Here is a 20,040-nt window from a genome sequence, read left to right on the forward strand (position 1 = left end):
AAAAATGTAAATAATTTAAAAATAACGAATTTGGTCTTAAATTGGGTAGTCCTGTCAAAAAAATTTCTTAGGATTCATGGAAAATTTTGTTAAGATCTTTTATTTTGAAAAATTAATTCTAAAAGAAAATTCAAAAAGCTTTCAAAGCACTCATTATGATTTTCTACAATTAAAAAAAAAATTATAAGATTTGTGAGAAACATTTCAACCATTTTTCTATTTTTTCTCAATTCATTTTAAGAGAATATATAAAAAAAATTGGAAGATTTCCAAATTAAAAAAAAAAAAAATCAAGAGAAGATTAATTTTTGTCAGGAATATTTTGACCTATTATTTTTTTCGTGTTTTCATAGCGTATCAAGAAAACAATATTAATTATTTATTAAAAATACAGTCATGCAATATATTTATCTAAGAATATTTTTTAAATTTTATGGTATTTTTTTTTTAATTTTGTTCTAAATTTAAAATTCATTTTTTTTAATGTGCCAATTAATGTGCAAATTAATGTATCAAATAAAAATTTTGTGTTAATATTTCATTTTTTTATTCAGAATGGATAAATATGATTAATAAACAAATCTGTCATTTCTTTACATTCGAACCATTCTGTTTCACAACATTTTTAATTGTTTACGTTCAAAGACTGTGTCGGAAATTTTATTATTCGGGAAATTAAAAATTCTTAATTCATTTTAAGAGAATATATAAAATAATGGAAGATTTCCAGAATAAAAAAAAAATTAATCTTTGCCAGAAATATTTTAACCTGCATTTTTCGTACATAGATAATTTTTTCGCAATATTAAAATTATTTTTGAAATCCCGAAATTGCTACACTTTTTTGGCGTTTTCATCACGTATCAAGAAAACAATATTATTTATTTATTAAAAGTATAGTGATGCAATATTCTGATCAAAGAATATTTTTTAAATTAATTTTTTTGTTTTAATTTTGTTCTAAATTTAAAATGCATTTTTTTAATGTGCCAATTAATGCGCAAAATAATGTACCAACTAAAACTTTTGTTTTAATGTTTATTTTAATTTGAATGGAGAAATATGATTAATAAACAAATTTCTCAATTGTTTACATTCAAACACTGTGTCGGGAATTTTACTATTCGGGATTTTTAAAATTCGGTAATATTATAAACTGTCGGAAATTTTATTATTCGAAGATTGTTAAATTATCTGATATGTACATTTTTCGGGGATTTGAATTTTCGAAAATTTTCTAAGTCAGGATTGTAATATTTCGGCAATTTTATAAATTTGAGAATTTTATATTTCAAGCCTTTTTTTCTGGAATTTTTAGTATTCGGATATTTATTTTTCTAAAATTTTCGGTCTCTTGGAATAATTTTTTTTTAATTTGTTAAGAAAACAGAACAGTTTTAAATAAAAAAAAAAACGTTTCAAACATAAATCGTGTAAATTTGTCAAATAATTCCAAAATAAAATCCTTACTCACTTAAAAAATGAAATACCGCTTCAGAATCGTGAACTCTGTTTTAATTTCGACTCCAACTTGTTGCTTCAATCTCCACCAAATTCTTGACTTTTGAATTTTCGCGCCCTATCACAACCCACCGTCGGTATAGCAGGTCTCCCCGAAATCAGCACCCATCCTCGCCGGTAGATGTCGCCGCCAGTACTTTCGACGCACGCGCAGAGACAACGGGTCGGCAAGCGCCATCTTTAGCCGTCGCGCAGCGGCGCAGTGTCTGCGGAGGAGGTGCATCGCGTCGTTTTCTAAAACGTCACTCTTCCCAAAAGTACTTCACTGAACGCGTTTCCACATCGAAAAATGTAATTCGCGTGCATCGCGAAAACACCTCGCCTGTCCTCCGATACCACACGGCCGCGATAAGCAAGAAAATCCCAGCACTAAGTCTCCCACATCGTTGTGCCGTCGGATCGCGAACCTCGCTTATGGCCACCATGGCCGAAATCGCTCTTATCAACAACGAGGTTATGTCGTTCCTATGTTTCGCGAAAGCCGTGCACCGAAAATGGGTGAGGGCCAATGATCCGAGTCAAGTCATTGTGGAGGAACCCAATACCGAACAAAATGTCAGGATTACCCACAAGTTCGTCGAGAGAGTCTACAACTTCAAAATTCACGCCATCGGTGAGACTACGTCAATTGTCAATCGTTTTACCATTATCAGCCCTCAAAAACAGCTGCCTGCATTTTCATTATTCATTTTTCTCCGCGGGAAACACTGCTCACGATTTTCCGGGCTAAATAGGTCACTTCCGTTCAACACGTGCTCGACAATTTTCTCAATCGGCTGAGCCATTTTACGAGTGGAAATAATTTGGTTTTTTTTTTTTAATCAGAGATTTAGGAGGGAATATTTCATTTTTCGAAGATTTTCAGTATGGCTTTTTGTTTGATTTATTGTTGGTTTAATGCGAGACAATTTTTCTGATGAAGACTCCAAAAAAAAAGGTGAATTATCTCGAAGAATAATCTTTTTCAGGAACACTTAATTTGCATTCCCATCTAGTTTGGAGCAAACTTATATTTTTAACAATAACAAAACAGTCAAAAAAGGAACTTTTACAGATTAAAAAATCTTCAAAAACTATAATTTTCATTTTTTTAAATTAATTTTTAAGTTTTTTTGCCAACTAAAAATGTGTGCTCCGAAAAAAACTCCGAAAAAAATTAAATGAAAATTTAGAACTAAAAAATCCCTAATTTAAATAATGGTTTTTCTAAAAATAAACATTATGTACTTATTAAAAATACTAATTATGAAATATTTTCATGAAAAATATATTTTTAATTTTTATAGTTTCTACAATTATTATTTGAATCTTTAATAACAATAATTGGTTGAAAAACATTTAAATGACATTTTTTCTCAATTATTATTTTAAATTCAAATAATTTTAGAAACTTAAGTTTTTTTATAAACATTTGATTACTGTATTTCTAGTAAATAAATAATTTTTATAACAAAAAAAATTATGATTTGAATTGCGAAATTTTCCGTCGAGAATTGTTCCAATTCCGGAATTTTATTTTTCAAGATTTTTCAGCCGTACCCAAAATTTTGCAATTTAGCGAAATTAGAAAAAATTCATTTTAAGATATATTTAGATGTTTCGGAAAGATTCAAAAATAATTTAAGTATTGAAAAAATATTCAAAACGTGAAAAACTGTAAATTTTTAAATATTTAAAAGAAAAAGTATAGAAATATTAAAAACTTATAATAAACAATTTTTCTGAAGAGTTATCAGAAAAATTACAATAATTTTTTATTCAAGACAAAATTATTTTAAGAATTTATTTTAGAAAATAGGAAAAATGCGAATAATTTAAAAAGAAATTACAAATATTTTCTACCTTGACAATATTTTCGTAATTTGATCAAATATTTTGTTATTTCGACATTTTTAAATGTCCTAAATATATTTTAAACTCAAATTTTACCGAATCTTTGTTAATATCCTCTAAAATCAAAAAATTCTCATTCACGATTTTTAAATGATTTTTTATTTAAAAAATTAAATTTTAAGATAAAAATTAGAAAGCTTTGGAAACATTTAATATGATTTCCTACAATTAAAAAAAAATCGTAAGATTTGTGTGAAAAATTCCAATGTTTTTTCTATTTTTGTAAAATTTGTTTAAATAGAATATGTAACAAATTTGCCAAATTGTAAAAAAAAAAAAAAAACCAATTAAATGGAATTATCAGGAATCTTTTAAAATATTTAAAATATTTTTAAATCCCGAAATTGTTGTCTTATTTTTTTCGCATTCTCATCGCGTATGAAGAAAACATGTTTTTAACAAAAAGCGAATAAAAAATGGAACTCCAAATTCTAATAAATCTACCAAAAACTATGATTTGCATTTTTTTAATTTATGTTTCAAAACTGCAAAGTATGTTAATTAAAATTCACATATTAATTTTTTTAAATTTAAAATGAAAAATTTTATCTATTTTATATATATATATTTTTTTAATAATTATTGGAATTAATGTTATAAATTTTGTATAATTAATTAAAGAATTATATAATATAATTTTAAGAATAAATTGATCTTATTTTTGTTAAAGGTTTGAAAATTAGTATAATTATAACATAAATTCTATACATTTTATTATTTACATTATATTTATTTAAATTTAATAATTTAAATAAATGAAATATTAAGAAAATAAATTTTTAAATATTTATTCAAAATAAAGAATCCAAGTTTACTTATTTAATAAATTTCAATGTCATTAATTAAAAGAAACAAAACATAATTTTATTATCAATGAAAAAATATATAATAATAAAATACTTTTTTCCAATTTTTTCTATTGATTCTAAAAAATTCCAAAAGTGTGTAAATGCTTGTAAAAATAAAAAAAATATATATATTTTTTAAAATAATACTTCGGAAAAATACTTTCGCCTTTGAAATGAGTGCAAGAATCCGTTTTTTAGTTATTTTTTTGCATTCTCATCGCGTACGAAAAAAAATGTTTTTAACAAAAAACCAATAACAAACTGGAACTCCACAATCTAATAAATCAAGAAACTAATGCAAAATATGATTTGTATTTTTTTTAAGCACTTCTTATCTTTTTTATGGCGTCAGATTTGTTATCCAAATATACAATGATAATGACATTCGAAAGCTGAAAATTATTAAATAACATTAAATTAATGTTTTCATAATTAAACTTTTTTTAAATTCATTTTCAAGGCCTAGTGAAATATTCTATTAGTGTATAGTTTTTAACCGCTTTAATTTCAAATTTTTTAAATTTTAAATAAAATTTTTAAACTGTTCAGGGTTTTAATAAATAAAATTTCAAATTCGAATATCTCAAATTTGTAAAATTCTAAGATTTCGAATTTTTTTCTCCCCAAAAAGAAGTAATTTGCATTTTAATTTCATGCATTTTTCTCAATTTTTAATTCAATATGAGTTTAAAAACTCTGGAGACCTAATTTTTAAAATTAATTTCAGTTATTTCTCCTGTAAATTTTCAAAAAGGATATTTTGATCCTTTAACAAGAATATGATTAAATTATGTTGAATTAATTTTACATTGTCATAACTTGAAGAGGCAAACATAAAAGTAAATCAGTATCTCTTTATCAAACCGAGTTCACTGTTTATATTTGGAAACGAAAATAAATTTGAAAAGTTGTCTTTCATTTATCAGAGGCTAATTTATACAGTGATAAGACAAAGAATATTTATGATCTGGATTCTGGAAAAATATACCTCCTTTTATCACTTTCGTGGCAAGTTAAATTCAGTCTTTTAAAGAAGAAAATATTTTTTTTCAATCGTTATTTACTGCATTTTTCTATTTTTTATATTTCCTGCCAATTTCAGATCGTAGCGCTCTAGTAGCTTAGTGGTAACGCTCTGTAGTAGCTTAATGGTAAAATCCTCAAAAGATCTACTTTTCAAGGGGAAAAAATTATATTCAAAAAGCTTTAAACCCCTTTATATATTTATATTATTTTCTAAATTCGTGGCAACTTAAATCCAGTCTTTAATGAAGAAAATAATTTTTTTCGATCGTTCTTTGCTAGGTTTTTCTATTTTTTATATTACCAAACAATTTCAGATCTTAAGGATCGAGTAGCTTATTGGTAACGCTCTCTAGTAGCTTAATTGTAAAATCATCAAAAGATCTCTTTTTCCACAGAAAAAAATTCTATTTAAAAAGCTTGCCTCTTTGTAAATTATCTCACATTTTCCGCATCTTATTTTCCAACTGATTCATTAATTTTTTTAATAACGAACAAAATTGAAAATTTTTGGAAAAATGTACCTCCTTTTAATGTGCTGAAGTTCTGAACGTTCAAATTAACGAATGTTTTTTACTGATGACTGTAAACTATAAAAAAATAGCTAAAATGTTTGTCAATTTGTATTGTAAATATTATATTAACTAAAGCAAAATTATAATGGATTTTTTTATAATAGTTAGAAGAATATTTATAGATAAAATAGAATTGGGAAAAAATACTTCGTTCATTTTAATGTTCAGAACTTCAAGTACATCTCCTTTTGCCAGTGGTAACGCTCTTTAGTAGCTTAATGGTAAAATCCTCAAAAGATACATTTTTTTTTTAGAAAAAAATTTGTGTTTAAAAATCTTTTAGCCACTTTATATATTTATTTTATTATTTTCCAAATGCTCCATCAATTTCCACTAAAAAAAAAAAATGAATAAAAATATTTAAGCATAGAATCTTGACTATGTCATCTTTAGAAAAGCGCATATATACCAAAAATATTTCTATTCTAGATTCTGGAAAAATGTATCTCCTTTTATCATTTTCGTGGCAACTTTAATTCAGTCTTTAAAGGAAGAAAATAATTATTTTTCAGTCGCTCTTTACTAGATTGTTCTATTTTTTATATTGCCTAACATTCTCATATTGTAGAGCTGTATTAGCTTAAAGGTAACGCTTTTTAGTAGCTTAGTGGTAACACTCTTTAGTAGTTTGGTTGTAACACTATTTAGTAGCTTAATGGTAAAATCCCCCCAAAGGTTTCTCTTTTTTCCGAAAAAAAATTGTGTTTAAAATAGCTTTTAGCCACTTTATATATTTATTTTATTATTTTTCAAACCCTTCATCAATTTTCACTTCAAAAAAAAAAAAAACGAACAAAACTGAAATCAATTGTGTTCGTCTTTGTAAAAGCGCATATATATCAAGAATATTTATGATCTAGATTCTGGAAAAATGTCCATCCTTTTATCATTTTCGTGGCAACTTAAATTCAGTCTGTAACAGAAGAAAATAATTCTGTTCAGTCGCTATTCACTAGATTGTTCTATTTTTATATTATCTAACAATTTTATATTGCAAATCTCTGTAGCTTAGTGGTAACACTCTTTAGTAGCTTAATTGCAATCCTCAAAAGACCTCTCTTTTCAGAAAAAAATTGTGTTTAAAACGCTTTAAGCCACTTTATATATTCATTTTATTATTTTCTAAATGCTTCATCAATTTCTACTAAAAAAAAATTTAAAAAAATGAATAGAAATTGAAAGCATAGAATCTTGACTATGTCTTCATCTTTAGAAAAGCGCATATATACCAAGCTCTTTAGTAGCTTAGTGGTAACGCTCTTTAATAGCTTAATGGTAAAATCCTCAAAAGATCTCTTCTTTTTCAGAAAAAAAATTGTGTTTAAAAAGCTTTTAGCCACTTTATATATTCATTTCATTATTTTACAAATGCTTAATAAATTTTCACTTAAAAACAAATAAAATAACGAATAAGAATTGAAAGCATAGAATCTTGACTGTGTCTTCATCTTTAGAAAAGCGCATATATACCAAGCGCTTTAGTAACGCTCTTTAGTAGCTTAATGGTAAAATCCTTAAAAGATCTCTGTTTTCAGAAAAAAATAGTCTTTAAAAAGCTTTAAGCCACCTTATATATTCATTTCATTATTTTCCAAATGCTTAATCAATGTTCACTAAAAAATAAATAAATAAAAATTGAAAGCATAGAATCTTGACTATGTCTTAATCTCTAGACAAGCGCCTCAAGAATGTGGCTCTTGCACTGGACAGTCATCGGAAGAACTTCAATCTGAAGTCCGTAACGAACGAATTCAAATGTCGAGGAGTAAATAATGGCCAAGAATGGCAAGCCACCGACTACGAATTGGAGTGCAACGGCTCGCCAAAATTCGAGGCCACTTACGAAGTCGAGGTGATTTTTTCCACCGATGAATTCGGAACTTTTCGGCAAAATGTCCTCTTTGGTTTCGGCGACGAGCATCCGGTGATGCTGCGAAAAATCTGCGTCGACTGCGTACCGGAAGAGGATCTAAAAAGGCTCAAAGATGCGAGCCTCTACGTTCTGAATTTAAATCAGCGTTTGTTGAATGAGGCACATCAGGATTGCGTTCCATTTAGCTCTCCTTTTGTGCCTGCCAAGGATCCGCGCGAAGTCTATTTAGCTAAAGTCTATCCTTATCCGGAAACGAATAACTTCTTCCTGACACACGCCACCCTCACCGAGGAGTCTCTCACTCCGACTAATTACAAAGGGCGGCTTCATGAATTGGTAACTGTCGAGGAATTGGCCAGGCATGAGCAGGTTGCCAGGTACAATGAAGCTGCCCATTTGAGACTCTCTTCTTGTTATATTCTCAATTCCGACACGGATGGATCGAGCCTTGCCAAATATGCACCACCCGGCGAACTTTTTGCACAGGTGTGACATTTTTTGTTGTTGTTTCTTTTCAATTTCGGAACAATTTTTTTAGGGACCGTACTTCAATTCACCCAATGGTTCAAGATGTTAATTTTATTATAAGCTCGAAAAAATTAACAATTTTAACATACTTTTTTATGGCTAATTCAACTCGAAACTTAAGTATTTTATTTAAAATTTCTCTCTTTTTTTTTTAAATTCAACTGTTTTTTTTTATTTATTTAATATTAAAACCTTTTTTTTTGCAATATTTGCTAATTTGTAAATTCATTTTTTCCGGTGAAAATTAAAATTCTTTTTTTTCAGTTCAGAATTAAAAAAAAAAATTAACAAAATGGAAATATTTTATTTTTTTGCTGATTTTAAACATTTTGAAAATATTGTAAAAGAATATTCAAAACTTTTAGAAATTTATGAATTTATAAAAAAATAGGAATATTTTTTGGTAAGCTTATTAAATTTTTTTTTTTATTTCGAAATTTTTGAAAGTCCTAAATATATACATTTTAAACTCAAATTTTACCAAATATTTGTTAATATCCTCTAAAACAAAAAAATATTTTAAGATGAAAATTACCAATCTATCGAAACATTTAATTCGATTTCCTACAACTAAAAAAAATCTTAAAATTTTTTTATTTTTTTTTATTTTTTATTTAATATTTAAACTTTTTTTGTAATATCAATTCTTTTTATTGAAAATTTGTTTTTTCTTATTGAAAATTAATTTTGGAACTTCAAAATTATTTTGTTTAAAATTGATCTCTTTTGTTTCAAAATATTTAATTTTTAGTTGAAAATTCTAGTGTTTGGTATTAAAAATAGCGCGTATTTCAGTATTTAAAATAAAAATACAACTTTATTAATTTATTCCAAAGAAAAAATGTCTCTTCTACTAAAAAGATGACTTTTCATTTTTTGCTCAAGAAAGAAATAAAATTTTATCTAAATTAGTGAACTTTTAAGCTAAAAGACGAATTTTTTCTACAAAAATTTGATGTTTAAACCAAAAAATATTACTTTTCAACAAAAAGTTCATTTTCCACGAAGCTGATTCATTTTTACCCAACAAAAATGAAATTTCAGACCAAGAAAATTATATTTTTACCGAAAACGGAGAATTTTCAGCTTAACGAATTTCCAACAAAACAGTTGTAATTTTCAATAAAATAATAAAACTAATAACTAAAAAAAAGATAATTTCCCAGGGAATATTTTTGCGAATTTGCAAAAATTCCTTTATTAATTATTGATTGATTAAAAAATATTAAATGTATTTTTTAAAACCAAAGATTACTTTTCAACAAAATACTTCAATTTTGTAGAAAATAATTAAATTTTGAACATAATAGTTGAATTTGCAACCTTAAAAGATGAACTTTCAACAAAAAAGTCATAGTTTATGTTTCAATCCAAAAAAATTAAATTTATACCAAAAAAAATTTGTAATAAAAAATACTAATTTTTAAACCAATACAGATTTTTCACTTTTTTATATTTGAGACAGACGAAATCTCATCATAAAGAGACGAATTTTAAAAAAAATGTTAAAATTTTTATCCAAAGAAGATTCCAGGGGACGACTGAAAAATCTCGAAAAATAAAATTCCCGAATTAGAAAATTCGCGAATAATAAACTTGCCGAAAAATAAAAATACAGAATTGGAAAATTCCCGAATAATAAAATTCCCGGCAGTTAATAATATTACTAAATTGGAAAATTCCTGACAGAAAATTTCCGAATTATAAAATATCCAAATTGAAAAATTCCCGAAATTAAAGAATCACAATTTTTTTATAAATAAGTTTTATTGATAACAAATATAATTTTGAAATACTATTTTTCCTAGTTATTTTTCATGTTTAATTTTGGGAATTTTATAATTCAGAAATGTTTTTATTCGGATATTTTATAATTCGCTAATTTTTGGTATTTTTATTTTCCGGAAATTTTATTATTCGGGAATTTTATTTTTCGGGATTTTTCAGTCGTCCCGATTCCAGTTGACTTTTTAATCCCAAAAGTAAGATTTGAAAACAATAAATTTATTTTCTGATATATAGTCGGAATTTTTAAAGAAAAAGTATGAATTTTTAAATAAGATTGTTAAATTTGCAATAAAAGAGTTGCATTGTTGTCCAAGTAAAATGAAAATTCTATTAAAATAGGTGAATTTTTAAATCAAGAAGACAAATTTTCAGAAAAAAATGGTTCTCATCGAACAAAGATTACAGTTGACTTTTCAGCGCCAACATATGAATGTTAAACAAAAGTTTAATGTTCTACGAAAGGAGCTGCATTTTTACCCCCCTCGAATTTTTTTGTTTGTTAACAAGACAGTTGAATTTGCAACCAAAAAGGATTTATTTTGAAGAAAATGATTCAATTTTCAACTACACAATAAAATTTATAATTAAAAAGATAATTATAATTCAAGTACGATCCCTTACATTCGATTTGAATTAAAAAAAAAAAGACTTGTTCCGCGTACAGATTTCAATCATTTTCTAATCACATAATCTTCAGGAACTGTTTTTAATTTTGTCTCTAGCTTCCCTTGGGCCGCGAGATTACGGAAGACACAAAGTGTGGTCGACTGCTTCTGCGTGGCTGCAATAGTATTTTGATTAGGCGATTGATTGGCGATGTGCCAAGCGAGAAGAATTCGGATGAGCCGGTTTTCGAGGCGCATGTCGAAGACAAATGCAATCATACAATTTATGCGCGTCTCTCGAAAACTTGTGTCGAGAAACTCGGCTTCAAAACGGACACCGATCTGAAAGTTCAGGTCCAATTTGTCCTAAATCGGATGCCCTTCTGCGAATGGCATCGAGCGATAGATTGTCTGCCGAACACGCAACTTGTCTTTCCACCCTCGACCCACAGATACGGGGAAGACCATTATCTTTGGAACAACAGATGGGACAAAATGGTGCAAACTCATATCTTGAATGAGAGACAGAAGAAAGCCGTCGCTGTGATAATGGCCCCGAAGGAAGAGATTTTGCCGCCGATACTTTTGCTGGGACCTTTTGGAACTGGAAAAACATCGACGATTGCCCAGGCGCTGAGAATTATGCTTCTCGATGATATGGACAGTAAAATCATTCTCTGCACGCAAAGCAACAGTGCGGCTGACTTGTACGTGAAGGAGTTCTTTGATGGGTGGTATCGGGAGTCGAAAAATCCGCGACTCAAGCCGCTCAGGATTTATTACAAGGGCCGGACCAGAAATACGGTAATTAATCAGTTTATCTAGCCTATATCACAACTTTTACAGTTTGATTCAATGAAAAGACGCAGAAAAGTGACTTCAAGCAGGCCTCACAAATATCCCCTAGCTTATATCCATAAAAATCTTGTGTCACGATGTTTGTCGCAACTAAACTCCGAAACTACTTGACCGATCTTGATGAAATTTTGTACGCTGTATGTCATTTGGTCCAACTTAAAGGATAGGATACTTTTTGTCACGATTAATTAGCTCATTATTTTTTTTATTGCAAATTAAATGTTTTTATTTGTAAGTTCCATAAGTTTCTAACAGATGGCAGTGTAGCATCGTGTGGCCGGGTCGCATTTTGAATTAGGATTTAAAAAATCATATTTTTTATTTATTAATAATAATTACATGATTTAAAATTCGCGGGAAAATGTATCGCTTCAGATTGGAAAGGGCGCGAATTTTCAAATCTAAAAGATAGACTTTTTGAGTTTTCAGCAACATTAGTTAATTTTTAACTAAAAAGAAATGAATTTTCAGCCAAAGAAATTAATTTGTAATCACGCTGATGAATTTTTTTTATCAAATAGTGGAATTTTCAACCCAAAAGATGAATTTTCTATATAAAAAAAAAGAAAGATTTTTGAACTAAACGTTTTTTTTTGCGACTAAAAAAACAAAGAATAGTAAAATTTTATATGGAACGGAAAATTTTTTAACGAAAAGATCAAATTCCTACCAAAAATATAATTCTTAAATTTTCAGTTAGTAAAACAAACTTTCAATAAAAAAAGAAACGAATTTTAAACAAAATAGTTATATTTTCAAAAAAATTATTTCTGAATGAGGAAAAAGTAATTTTTAACCAAATTTTTGAATTTTCGAAGGAATTTTTAACCAAAAAGAGAAAATGGGCACGAAGAACCCTAAATATTTTCCCACAAATTCGAAATTTCAATAAAATACAGGAAGTTCAAACTAAATATTGGAATTTTCAAATTAAGAAAAACAATTTTGAATCAAAAATGTTTAAGTTCCGTTGAAACAATTGATTTGCAACTAGAAAAAATAATTTTCAATCAAATAATTTAATTTTGAAGAAAAAAAAGGGTTTTCAACTAAAATTATGAAAACAAATAAACGAATGTTAAAAAAAAATACTTTTAGCTAAGTATATGAATTTTCAACCAAAAAGAATTTTAATTTTATACAAAAAATAGTCGAAATAGCATATTTTATAAACCGAATAAAACAGTATTTTATATAAAAATGTCAAATTTATTAATTTATTTCAAACAAAAAAAAATGTATTTTTTGCTATAAAAGATGACTTTTTAACAAAATAATGAAATTTAAATAATCGAATTTTTAACATAATAGTTGAATATTCTCAAAAAAAAAATTTACAGCGAAAAAGTGTTACAGTTTATATTTTAATAAAAAAATTTAATTTGTTCAACAAAAGAAAAAAGTTGTTTAATCAAAAAGGCGAATTTACAACAAATAAAGATTTTTTACTCAAAAGATAAATAAAAGTTTATCTAAATTATTGAACCTTCAAGCCAAAATACTTAATTTTCCACGAAACTGGTGCATTTGTACCCAACAAAAATGAAATTTCAAACAAATTTTTTTTTCTCCCAAAAATATCGAATTTTTAACTAAAAAATATCAATCTTAAAAAATGGAAGTTACATTTTCGGTTAAGAAATAATAATTTGAAACAAAGCAAAAATTCTTTTTCACTAAACTGTTTCACTTTTACCCAAGTAGTGGAATTTTCACTCAAAATATATTAATTTATACCAAAAAAAATCCAAAAGACGAATTTTTAACCAAAATTCATTCTAATTTTACTGAAATAAATTGAATTTTTTCGATTTTTAAAATTATCTTCAATTAGTTTCAATTATTTTTTGGTTAGAAATTAGTAGGGTTTCAAATATTTAAAGAGATTTAAAATTATTTTTTTGGGATTCACCCTGAATTTTTATTAATTAACCCAATTTTTTTCAATTCCTTGGAATTCTGTAGAATTCGTTTAATTTAAGAAAAAAAAATATTTCATTGATCCTGAAGTCTTTATTTTACCTTTTTGTTAAATTTTATTTTAGGCATTATCTTTTTATTTAAGTCATTTCTTCAAATTTATTTTGAATTGATTTGAATTCCTCTAAATTCATTGTAATTTTACTGAAATCAATTGAAGTTTTTCGATTTTTAAAATTATTTCCAATTCGTTTCAATTATTTTTTGGTTAGAAATTAGTAGTGTTTCAACGATTTGAAGAGATTTTAAATTATTTTTGGAATTCGCCTTGAATTTTTATTAATTTCATCAAGTTCTCATCTTAATTTTCATCTTAAATTCCTCCAAATTCATTCTAATTTTGCGAAAATCAATGCTATTTTTTTATTATAATTTTTCTCCCTTAATTCATTTGAATTATTTTGAATTTTACTTGATTTTTAAAAAAACTAGATAGTCACACTTGAGTCGAATATCATATAGGTCACACTGGGTGTAATTCACCCAAGCTATAAAAAACTAAGATCCTGCAGTAATATTGAGTTCTAGAAATTTAAAAAAAATATGTAGGTATTCTTAAAGATTTTTTAAAAAAAGGTTGAATAGTTTTTGTCACCAAAATTGTCCATTAAAATATTGTAACTCTACAAAGAGTTTGAAAATTTTTTTGGGTGAATTTCACCCACGGTGACCATCTACGGGCAATTTTATGAATTTCTCGTGAATTTTTTAGTCTCTGAGCGCTAAAAAGAGTAGCCTTTGGTCCCGAATTTAATCCCATAGGGACTGTGAAGGCCTGTACTTCGCTACGACTCTAAATTCGAAATCAATCGAGAATTATTATTGAATTCACCAGGTGAATCCAGTTGTCCGTGAGTACACGCTGACGGACATGAGTGGTCGTTTTCGCGATCCTACGAGAGAGGACATTGCTGAATGTGGCTTGGTGATCACCACCCTCGCCACGTCCAGCTGTCTGACACCTCTTGACCTTGAGCCATCGCACATCATCATTGATGAGGCCGCGCAGGCCCTCGAGTGCGAGGCATTGACGGCACTTGCTCTCGCGAACGAGAGGACGCGCATCATCCTGGCTGGTGATCAGATGCAGTTGGCGCCGGAAGTTTATAGCGACCTGGCGAGGGAGCGCGGCCTCGGGACGAGTCTTTTGGAGAGAATTCATCTCACTTATGAGCCCAATCATCCCTGTCGAATTCAGCTTTGTCGAAATTACCGAGCGCACGCTGACATAGTCAAGCTCACCTCGGAACTCTTCTATGGCGGCGAGGTCGAACCTGGAGCGAGTTTGCAGAAACATCCGGAGCAAACGCCGCTCACTTTCTATTCCGTCGAGGGAAACGAAGTCAAGGTGCGTTCCTTTTTTTATTTTATTGTTGTATGTGTTTTGGTATCTAGTAGCTTAAGGGAAAGCGGCCAACCGGCATTAAGGAGAAGATCTTTCTTCAGAATAAATTTAATTTGAAATATTTTTAATTTATTGATGCATCTAGTCTGAAAAGAAATTCTGAATTTCTGTTATTTTCTGATGATAATACGGATTCGTTAAAAAGTATTTTTTTACGATGCCTCTAGCAGCTTAAGGGAAAGCGCCCAACCGGCACTAAGGAGAAGATCTTTTTTCAGAACAAATTTAATTTGAAATCTTTTTAATTTATGGCTACATCTAGTCTGAAAAGAATTTCAGATTTTTTGTTATTTTCTGATGATAATACAGATTTATTGACAAAAATAAAAACGATTCTTCTGTTCATGTATCTGGTAGCTTAAGGGAAAAGAGCCGGATCGGCATAAAGATCTTTTTTCAGGAAAAATTTAATTTTTAATCTTTTTAACTTACGGCTACATCTAGTTTGAAAAGACGTTCAGCATTTGTTTTATTTTCTGATGATAATATCGATTTCTGAAAAAGTATTCTTCTTACGATGTCTCTAGAAGCTTAAGAGAAAACACCCGACCAGCGTTAAAGAGAAGATCTTTTTTCAGAAAAAATTTAATTTAAAATCTTTTTAATTTATGGCTACATCTAGTGTGAAAAGACGTTCAGAATTTTTGTTATTTTCTGATGATAATAAAGATTTATTGACAAAATTAAAAAGGATTCTTCTTTTCATGTATCTGGTAGCTTAAGGGAAAAGAACCGGATCGGCATAAAGATGATCTTTTTTCAGGAAAAATTTAATTAAAAATATTTTTAATTTATGGCTACATCTAGTCTGAAAAGACCTTCAGAATTTTTGTTAATTTCTGACGATAATACAGATTCCTGGAAAAAATGAAACAGGTTTCATTTTTCGATATATCTGGTAGCTTAAGGGAAAACAGGGCGTCTACTCTACCTGGAATTGTCAGGGAATTTTTACATTGGAAATATCAGGATTTTTTTTAAGTCAAGGAATTGTTTCGAAAGCGTATTTAATTTTTTTTTGTTAATAGCAATCTAAATTTTAATAATAATAATAATAATACTTCATTTGTAAAGGTAGCTTTGTATTACTGTATTTAACAATTTTGTGGATTTTTTTTATTTGAAGTTAATTTTTTTCACTGAAAATTTAACTATTTTATTTTTTTGTAAATTAAATTTTGTTGTAAAAATAAATAAACAATTTTTTGGAAAATTCTTTTTTTTTTGAAGTTAATTTTTTTAACTGAAAATTTAACTATTCTATTTTTTCTTTGTAAATTTATATTTTTTAGTTGAAAATTGAAGTTTCTGGGTCAAAATCCATATATTTTGTTGAAAACTGCTTCTCTAATGGTATAAAAAATTATTATTTTTCGCTTGAAAATTTAACAGTTTGTTTGCAATTTTTTTTCTTTCTTGACTGAAAAAATCTTTCTCAATTTAAAATTCAACTCATGTTGAAAAGTTGTATTTTTTGGTGGAATTTAACTGTTTTTTATTTAAAAATTAAAATCCTTTTTGGTTAAAAATTGATTTTTTAAAGTTGAAATTCTACTATTTGTTTGAAAATTGATCTTTTTCAGTTTAAAATTCATGTATTTTGTGAAAAAATATATATTTTCTTCAAAAGTCGATTTTTTTCGTAAAAAAATAATTGTTTTGTTTAAAAATTAAGCTTAGTGATCGACAATTAATCCGTTTTATTAAAAATTAAAGAATACCAAATAAATATTCATCATTTTAACCAAAAAATTATTTTTTTTTGATCGAAAGTTAAACTCTTGTCGAAAATTCATCTTTTTAAAGAAAATTAATTTGTTTAAAATTAGCTTTTTTTCTGGAAAATTAATTTTTTGAACTGAAAATTTTAATATTTCATTTTTTCTTTGAAAACTGATATTTTTTAGTTAAAAATTCAACTATTTATTTAAAAATTGAAAATTAAACTTTTTGTTTGAAAATACATCTTTTTGGTTGAAAATACAACTGTTGGGTTTAAAATTTATCTATCTTGTTGAAAATTTAATTATTTTACTTGAGAAATGTTAAGAATTTTAAGCGCTCAAAATTGAATTTACTATAGTAAGAAGAAAATCTTTTTTCAGGAAAAATTTAATTAAAGAAAAATTTTTAATTCATAGTTACATCGAGTCTGAAAAGACGTTAAGAAAATTTTCAATACGTAACATCTGGAAAAATAATGCCAGTATTTTTTGAAAAGGATTCTTCTTTCGATCTCTCTAGTAGCTTAGGGGGAAATCATCCGAATGGCAATAAGGAGCTCTTTTTTCAGAAAAAAATTATTTAAAAAATATGTATGAATAGCTCCATCGAGGCTGCAAAGATGTAATTAAAAATTTGAATACGTAACACCTGGCAAAATAATACCGGTATTTCTAAAAAGGGATTCTTCTTTCGATCTCTCTAGTAGCTTAAGGGGAAAAGAGCCCGACCGTCAATAAGGAGATTTTTTTTTTAGAAAAAAATTTAATTTCAAACATTTTTAATTCATAGCATCCTACTGACAATACGGAGATCTTTTTCAGAAAAAATTTAATTAAAAAAATGATTAATGCATAGCTCCATCTAGTCTGAAAAGACATGAAGAATTACTGTTATTCTCTTATGGTAATAGAGTTTCCTTGAACAAATTTGATTTCTAACACCTGGAAAAATAATGCGTGTATTTCTGGAAAAGGATTCTTCTTTCTATCTCTAGTAGCTTAAGGGAAAAACATCCGAACGGTAATAAGAAGCTCTTTTTCAGAAAAAAAAATTATTTAAAAATTATGTATGCATAGCTCCATCGAGGCTGCAAAGATGTAATTAAAAATTTGAATACGTAACACCTGGCAAAATAATACCGGTATTTCTGATAAGGGATTCTTCTTTTGATCTCTCTAGTAGCTTAAGGGAAAAGAGCCCGACCGTCAATAAGGAGATGGTAGTACAGATTTCTGAAAAAGCATTCTTTTTCGATCTCTCTAGTAGCTTAAGGGGAAAGCATCCGAACGATAATAAAAGGCTCTTTTTCAGAAAAAAAAATTAATTCAAAAAATGTTTAATGTCTAGCTCCATCTAGTTTTAAAAGACGTTAAGAATTTATTTTATTCTCTGATGATAATACAGACATCTGAAAGAGGATTCTTCTTTATATCTCTAGTAGCTTAAGGGGAAAGCAACCAAACGGTAATAAGAAGCTCTTTTTCAGAAAAAAAAATTAATTTAAAAAATGTTTAATGCCTAGCTCTATCTAGTCTGAAAAGACGTTAAGAATTTTCTGAAAAAGGATTATTTTTTCGATCTCTCTAGTAGCTTATGGGGAAATCGCCCGAATCACTGGTGAATCTAAAAAATGCCAGAATGATATCGTTTTTTCTCTTCGCAGGGAATGCACTCGACTGGGTTTTTCAACAACGAGGAAGTCTCCGAGTTGGTAACCCGGGTTGAGCAGCTAAAGCACTACTGGCCGAAGGCGCGCTGGGGTCATTATGGGGAGGGTTCAATTGGCGTTTTGGCTCACTATTCCGAGCAGGTGTTGAGGATTCGCAACGAGCTTCGAAAGCGACGACTTTCCGAAGTGAATGTTGAACGTGTCCTCAATGTCCAAGGGAAGCAGTTTACCGCCGTTTTCATTAGCACAGTTCGTACGAGACACTGTAGTCGCTACTCGGCTGAATTGAATGTCAGCGACTACGGTTTTCTGACGAATCCGCGACTCTTGAATACAGCGGTGACGCGAGCAAAGTGTCTGGTCGCGGTTGTGGGCGATCCGGTCGCGCTTTTGACCACGGGCTGTTGTCGCACTCTCTGGCAACAATTTTTCAAGGCCGCGACTGTTCACGGAATTAGCGAAGAGGAGCTGAGCTACCATTTAAATTCACTTCCGGAATTGCCGTCGGTGGCGCCACTGAATCCGCTGGCGCAGGAATTTGTCCCGAGGAATCCGCAGCCGCCATTTTGGGTGGAATACGTTCCAATGCCAGTGAGTTATCCCGTTATACATTGCGCGGTCGATTGGACCGATCGCAGAACTTTAACGTAAAGTATATTAACTATAATTACTTGAAAAAATATATATATAAATATATATTTATAATATGTAAATCTATGTAACCTTGCGCCTTCTTCTTAAGCAGAGTGAAATTGTACGAGTCTGCGGAAATGTGTTTGGTTTTTATTATTAATTTTTATTTTCATTTTTATTTAATTTAATTTAATTTAATTTTATTTTCATGATGATGAAATCCGCTGGATGAATTCTTTGAAAGTAATGATTATAAATTGTGTTAGGGGTTAAAAACAAAACAAAAAAACTCGTCTCTAATGTATTAGTAGTAGTTGATGTTGTTGTTCTTGTTCTATATTTGATTTTTTTTTCCTTTTTTTTAGGATTGATTTCCGTTGCAGATGATGATTGTAAATGCTAGTTCTCAGTTTAGAGTACCTTTGCAGAGCAGCGTCTTTGAACGAAGCATTTAGTGAATAGTGAATGAAGAGTGATTTATATTTCTAATTGTATTGTAGCGATACTTAGAGAACGCGCTTTCAATTTCAGAAGTTGAGGAAGACAGTAGAATGATTTTGTAAGCCTAATTTTGAAAGAGTTAGCAATTAAGTTTAAGCTGTTTCGACGCGGTGAATCGCATCATGTTTGAAGTCACATGTGTAAATACATCGAAATACATTGTACATGCCACCTTTTAAAGTGATCATGTCTTGTACACTCGTTTCAAGACCCATCCGCTACATCCACATCCTCTCTTCCTGTTCCGGAAACCGGAAATTCTATTTTAAAACCGGGAATTTCTTTTTTCATCACAGAAAAATTCAAGTTTTCATTATTTTTGTAATTTACATGAATTTAGAAAGGTAATATCTAATTTGTAAGGAGGGTTTTTTAGCGTCTTTGAAAACCTGGAATTCTTTTTGATTTTTTTTTTTTAAAGTCAAGGAATTTTTTCCAAAACGTGCTTCATTTTTTTAAATTGCAATATAAATTGTATGTGATTCTCTTATTAAAATACAGATTTATTGGAAAAAATGAGTTAGCTTTCTTATTTTAGTGTCTCTTGTAGCTTAAGGGAAAAGCATCTGACCGAAGATAAGGACAAAGAATTCTTGTTGCAATGTTTTTAGTAGC

The 20,040-nt window shown here is 28.5% G+C and overlaps 2 protein-coding genes across 2 annotated transcripts in view; one reads left to right on the forward strand and one right to left on the reverse strand.

Moving 5' to 3' along the window:
* LOC117181045 (prolyl 4-hydroxylase subunit alpha-1) overlaps window positions 1-20,040 on the reverse strand; it is a 561,792-nt gene that overhangs the window by 123,003 nt on the left and 418,749 nt on the right. The window lies entirely within an intron of this gene.
* Window positions 1,717-19,609, forward strand: LOC117181354 (probable helicase with zinc finger domain). Its single transcript, XM_033373944.1, has 6 exons — window positions 1,717-2,134; window positions 7,534-8,219; window positions 10,772-11,458; window positions 14,328-14,840; window positions 18,286-18,882; window positions 19,290-19,609. Exons 1-6 carry the CDS (start codon window positions 1,936-1,938, stop codon window positions 19,293-19,295), a joined length of 2,688 nt encoding a protein of 895 aa, XP_033229835.1. The 5' UTR covers window positions 1,717-1,935; the 3' UTR covers window positions 19,296-19,609.

Source organism: Belonocnema kinseyi, chromosome 10 (genome assembly GCF_010883055.1).
Source record: "Belonocnema kinseyi isolate 2016_QV_RU_SX_M_011 chromosome 10, B_treatae_v1, whole genome shotgun sequence".
NCBI lineage: Eukaryota > Metazoa > Arthropoda > Insecta > Hymenoptera > Cynipidae > Belonocnema > Belonocnema kinseyi.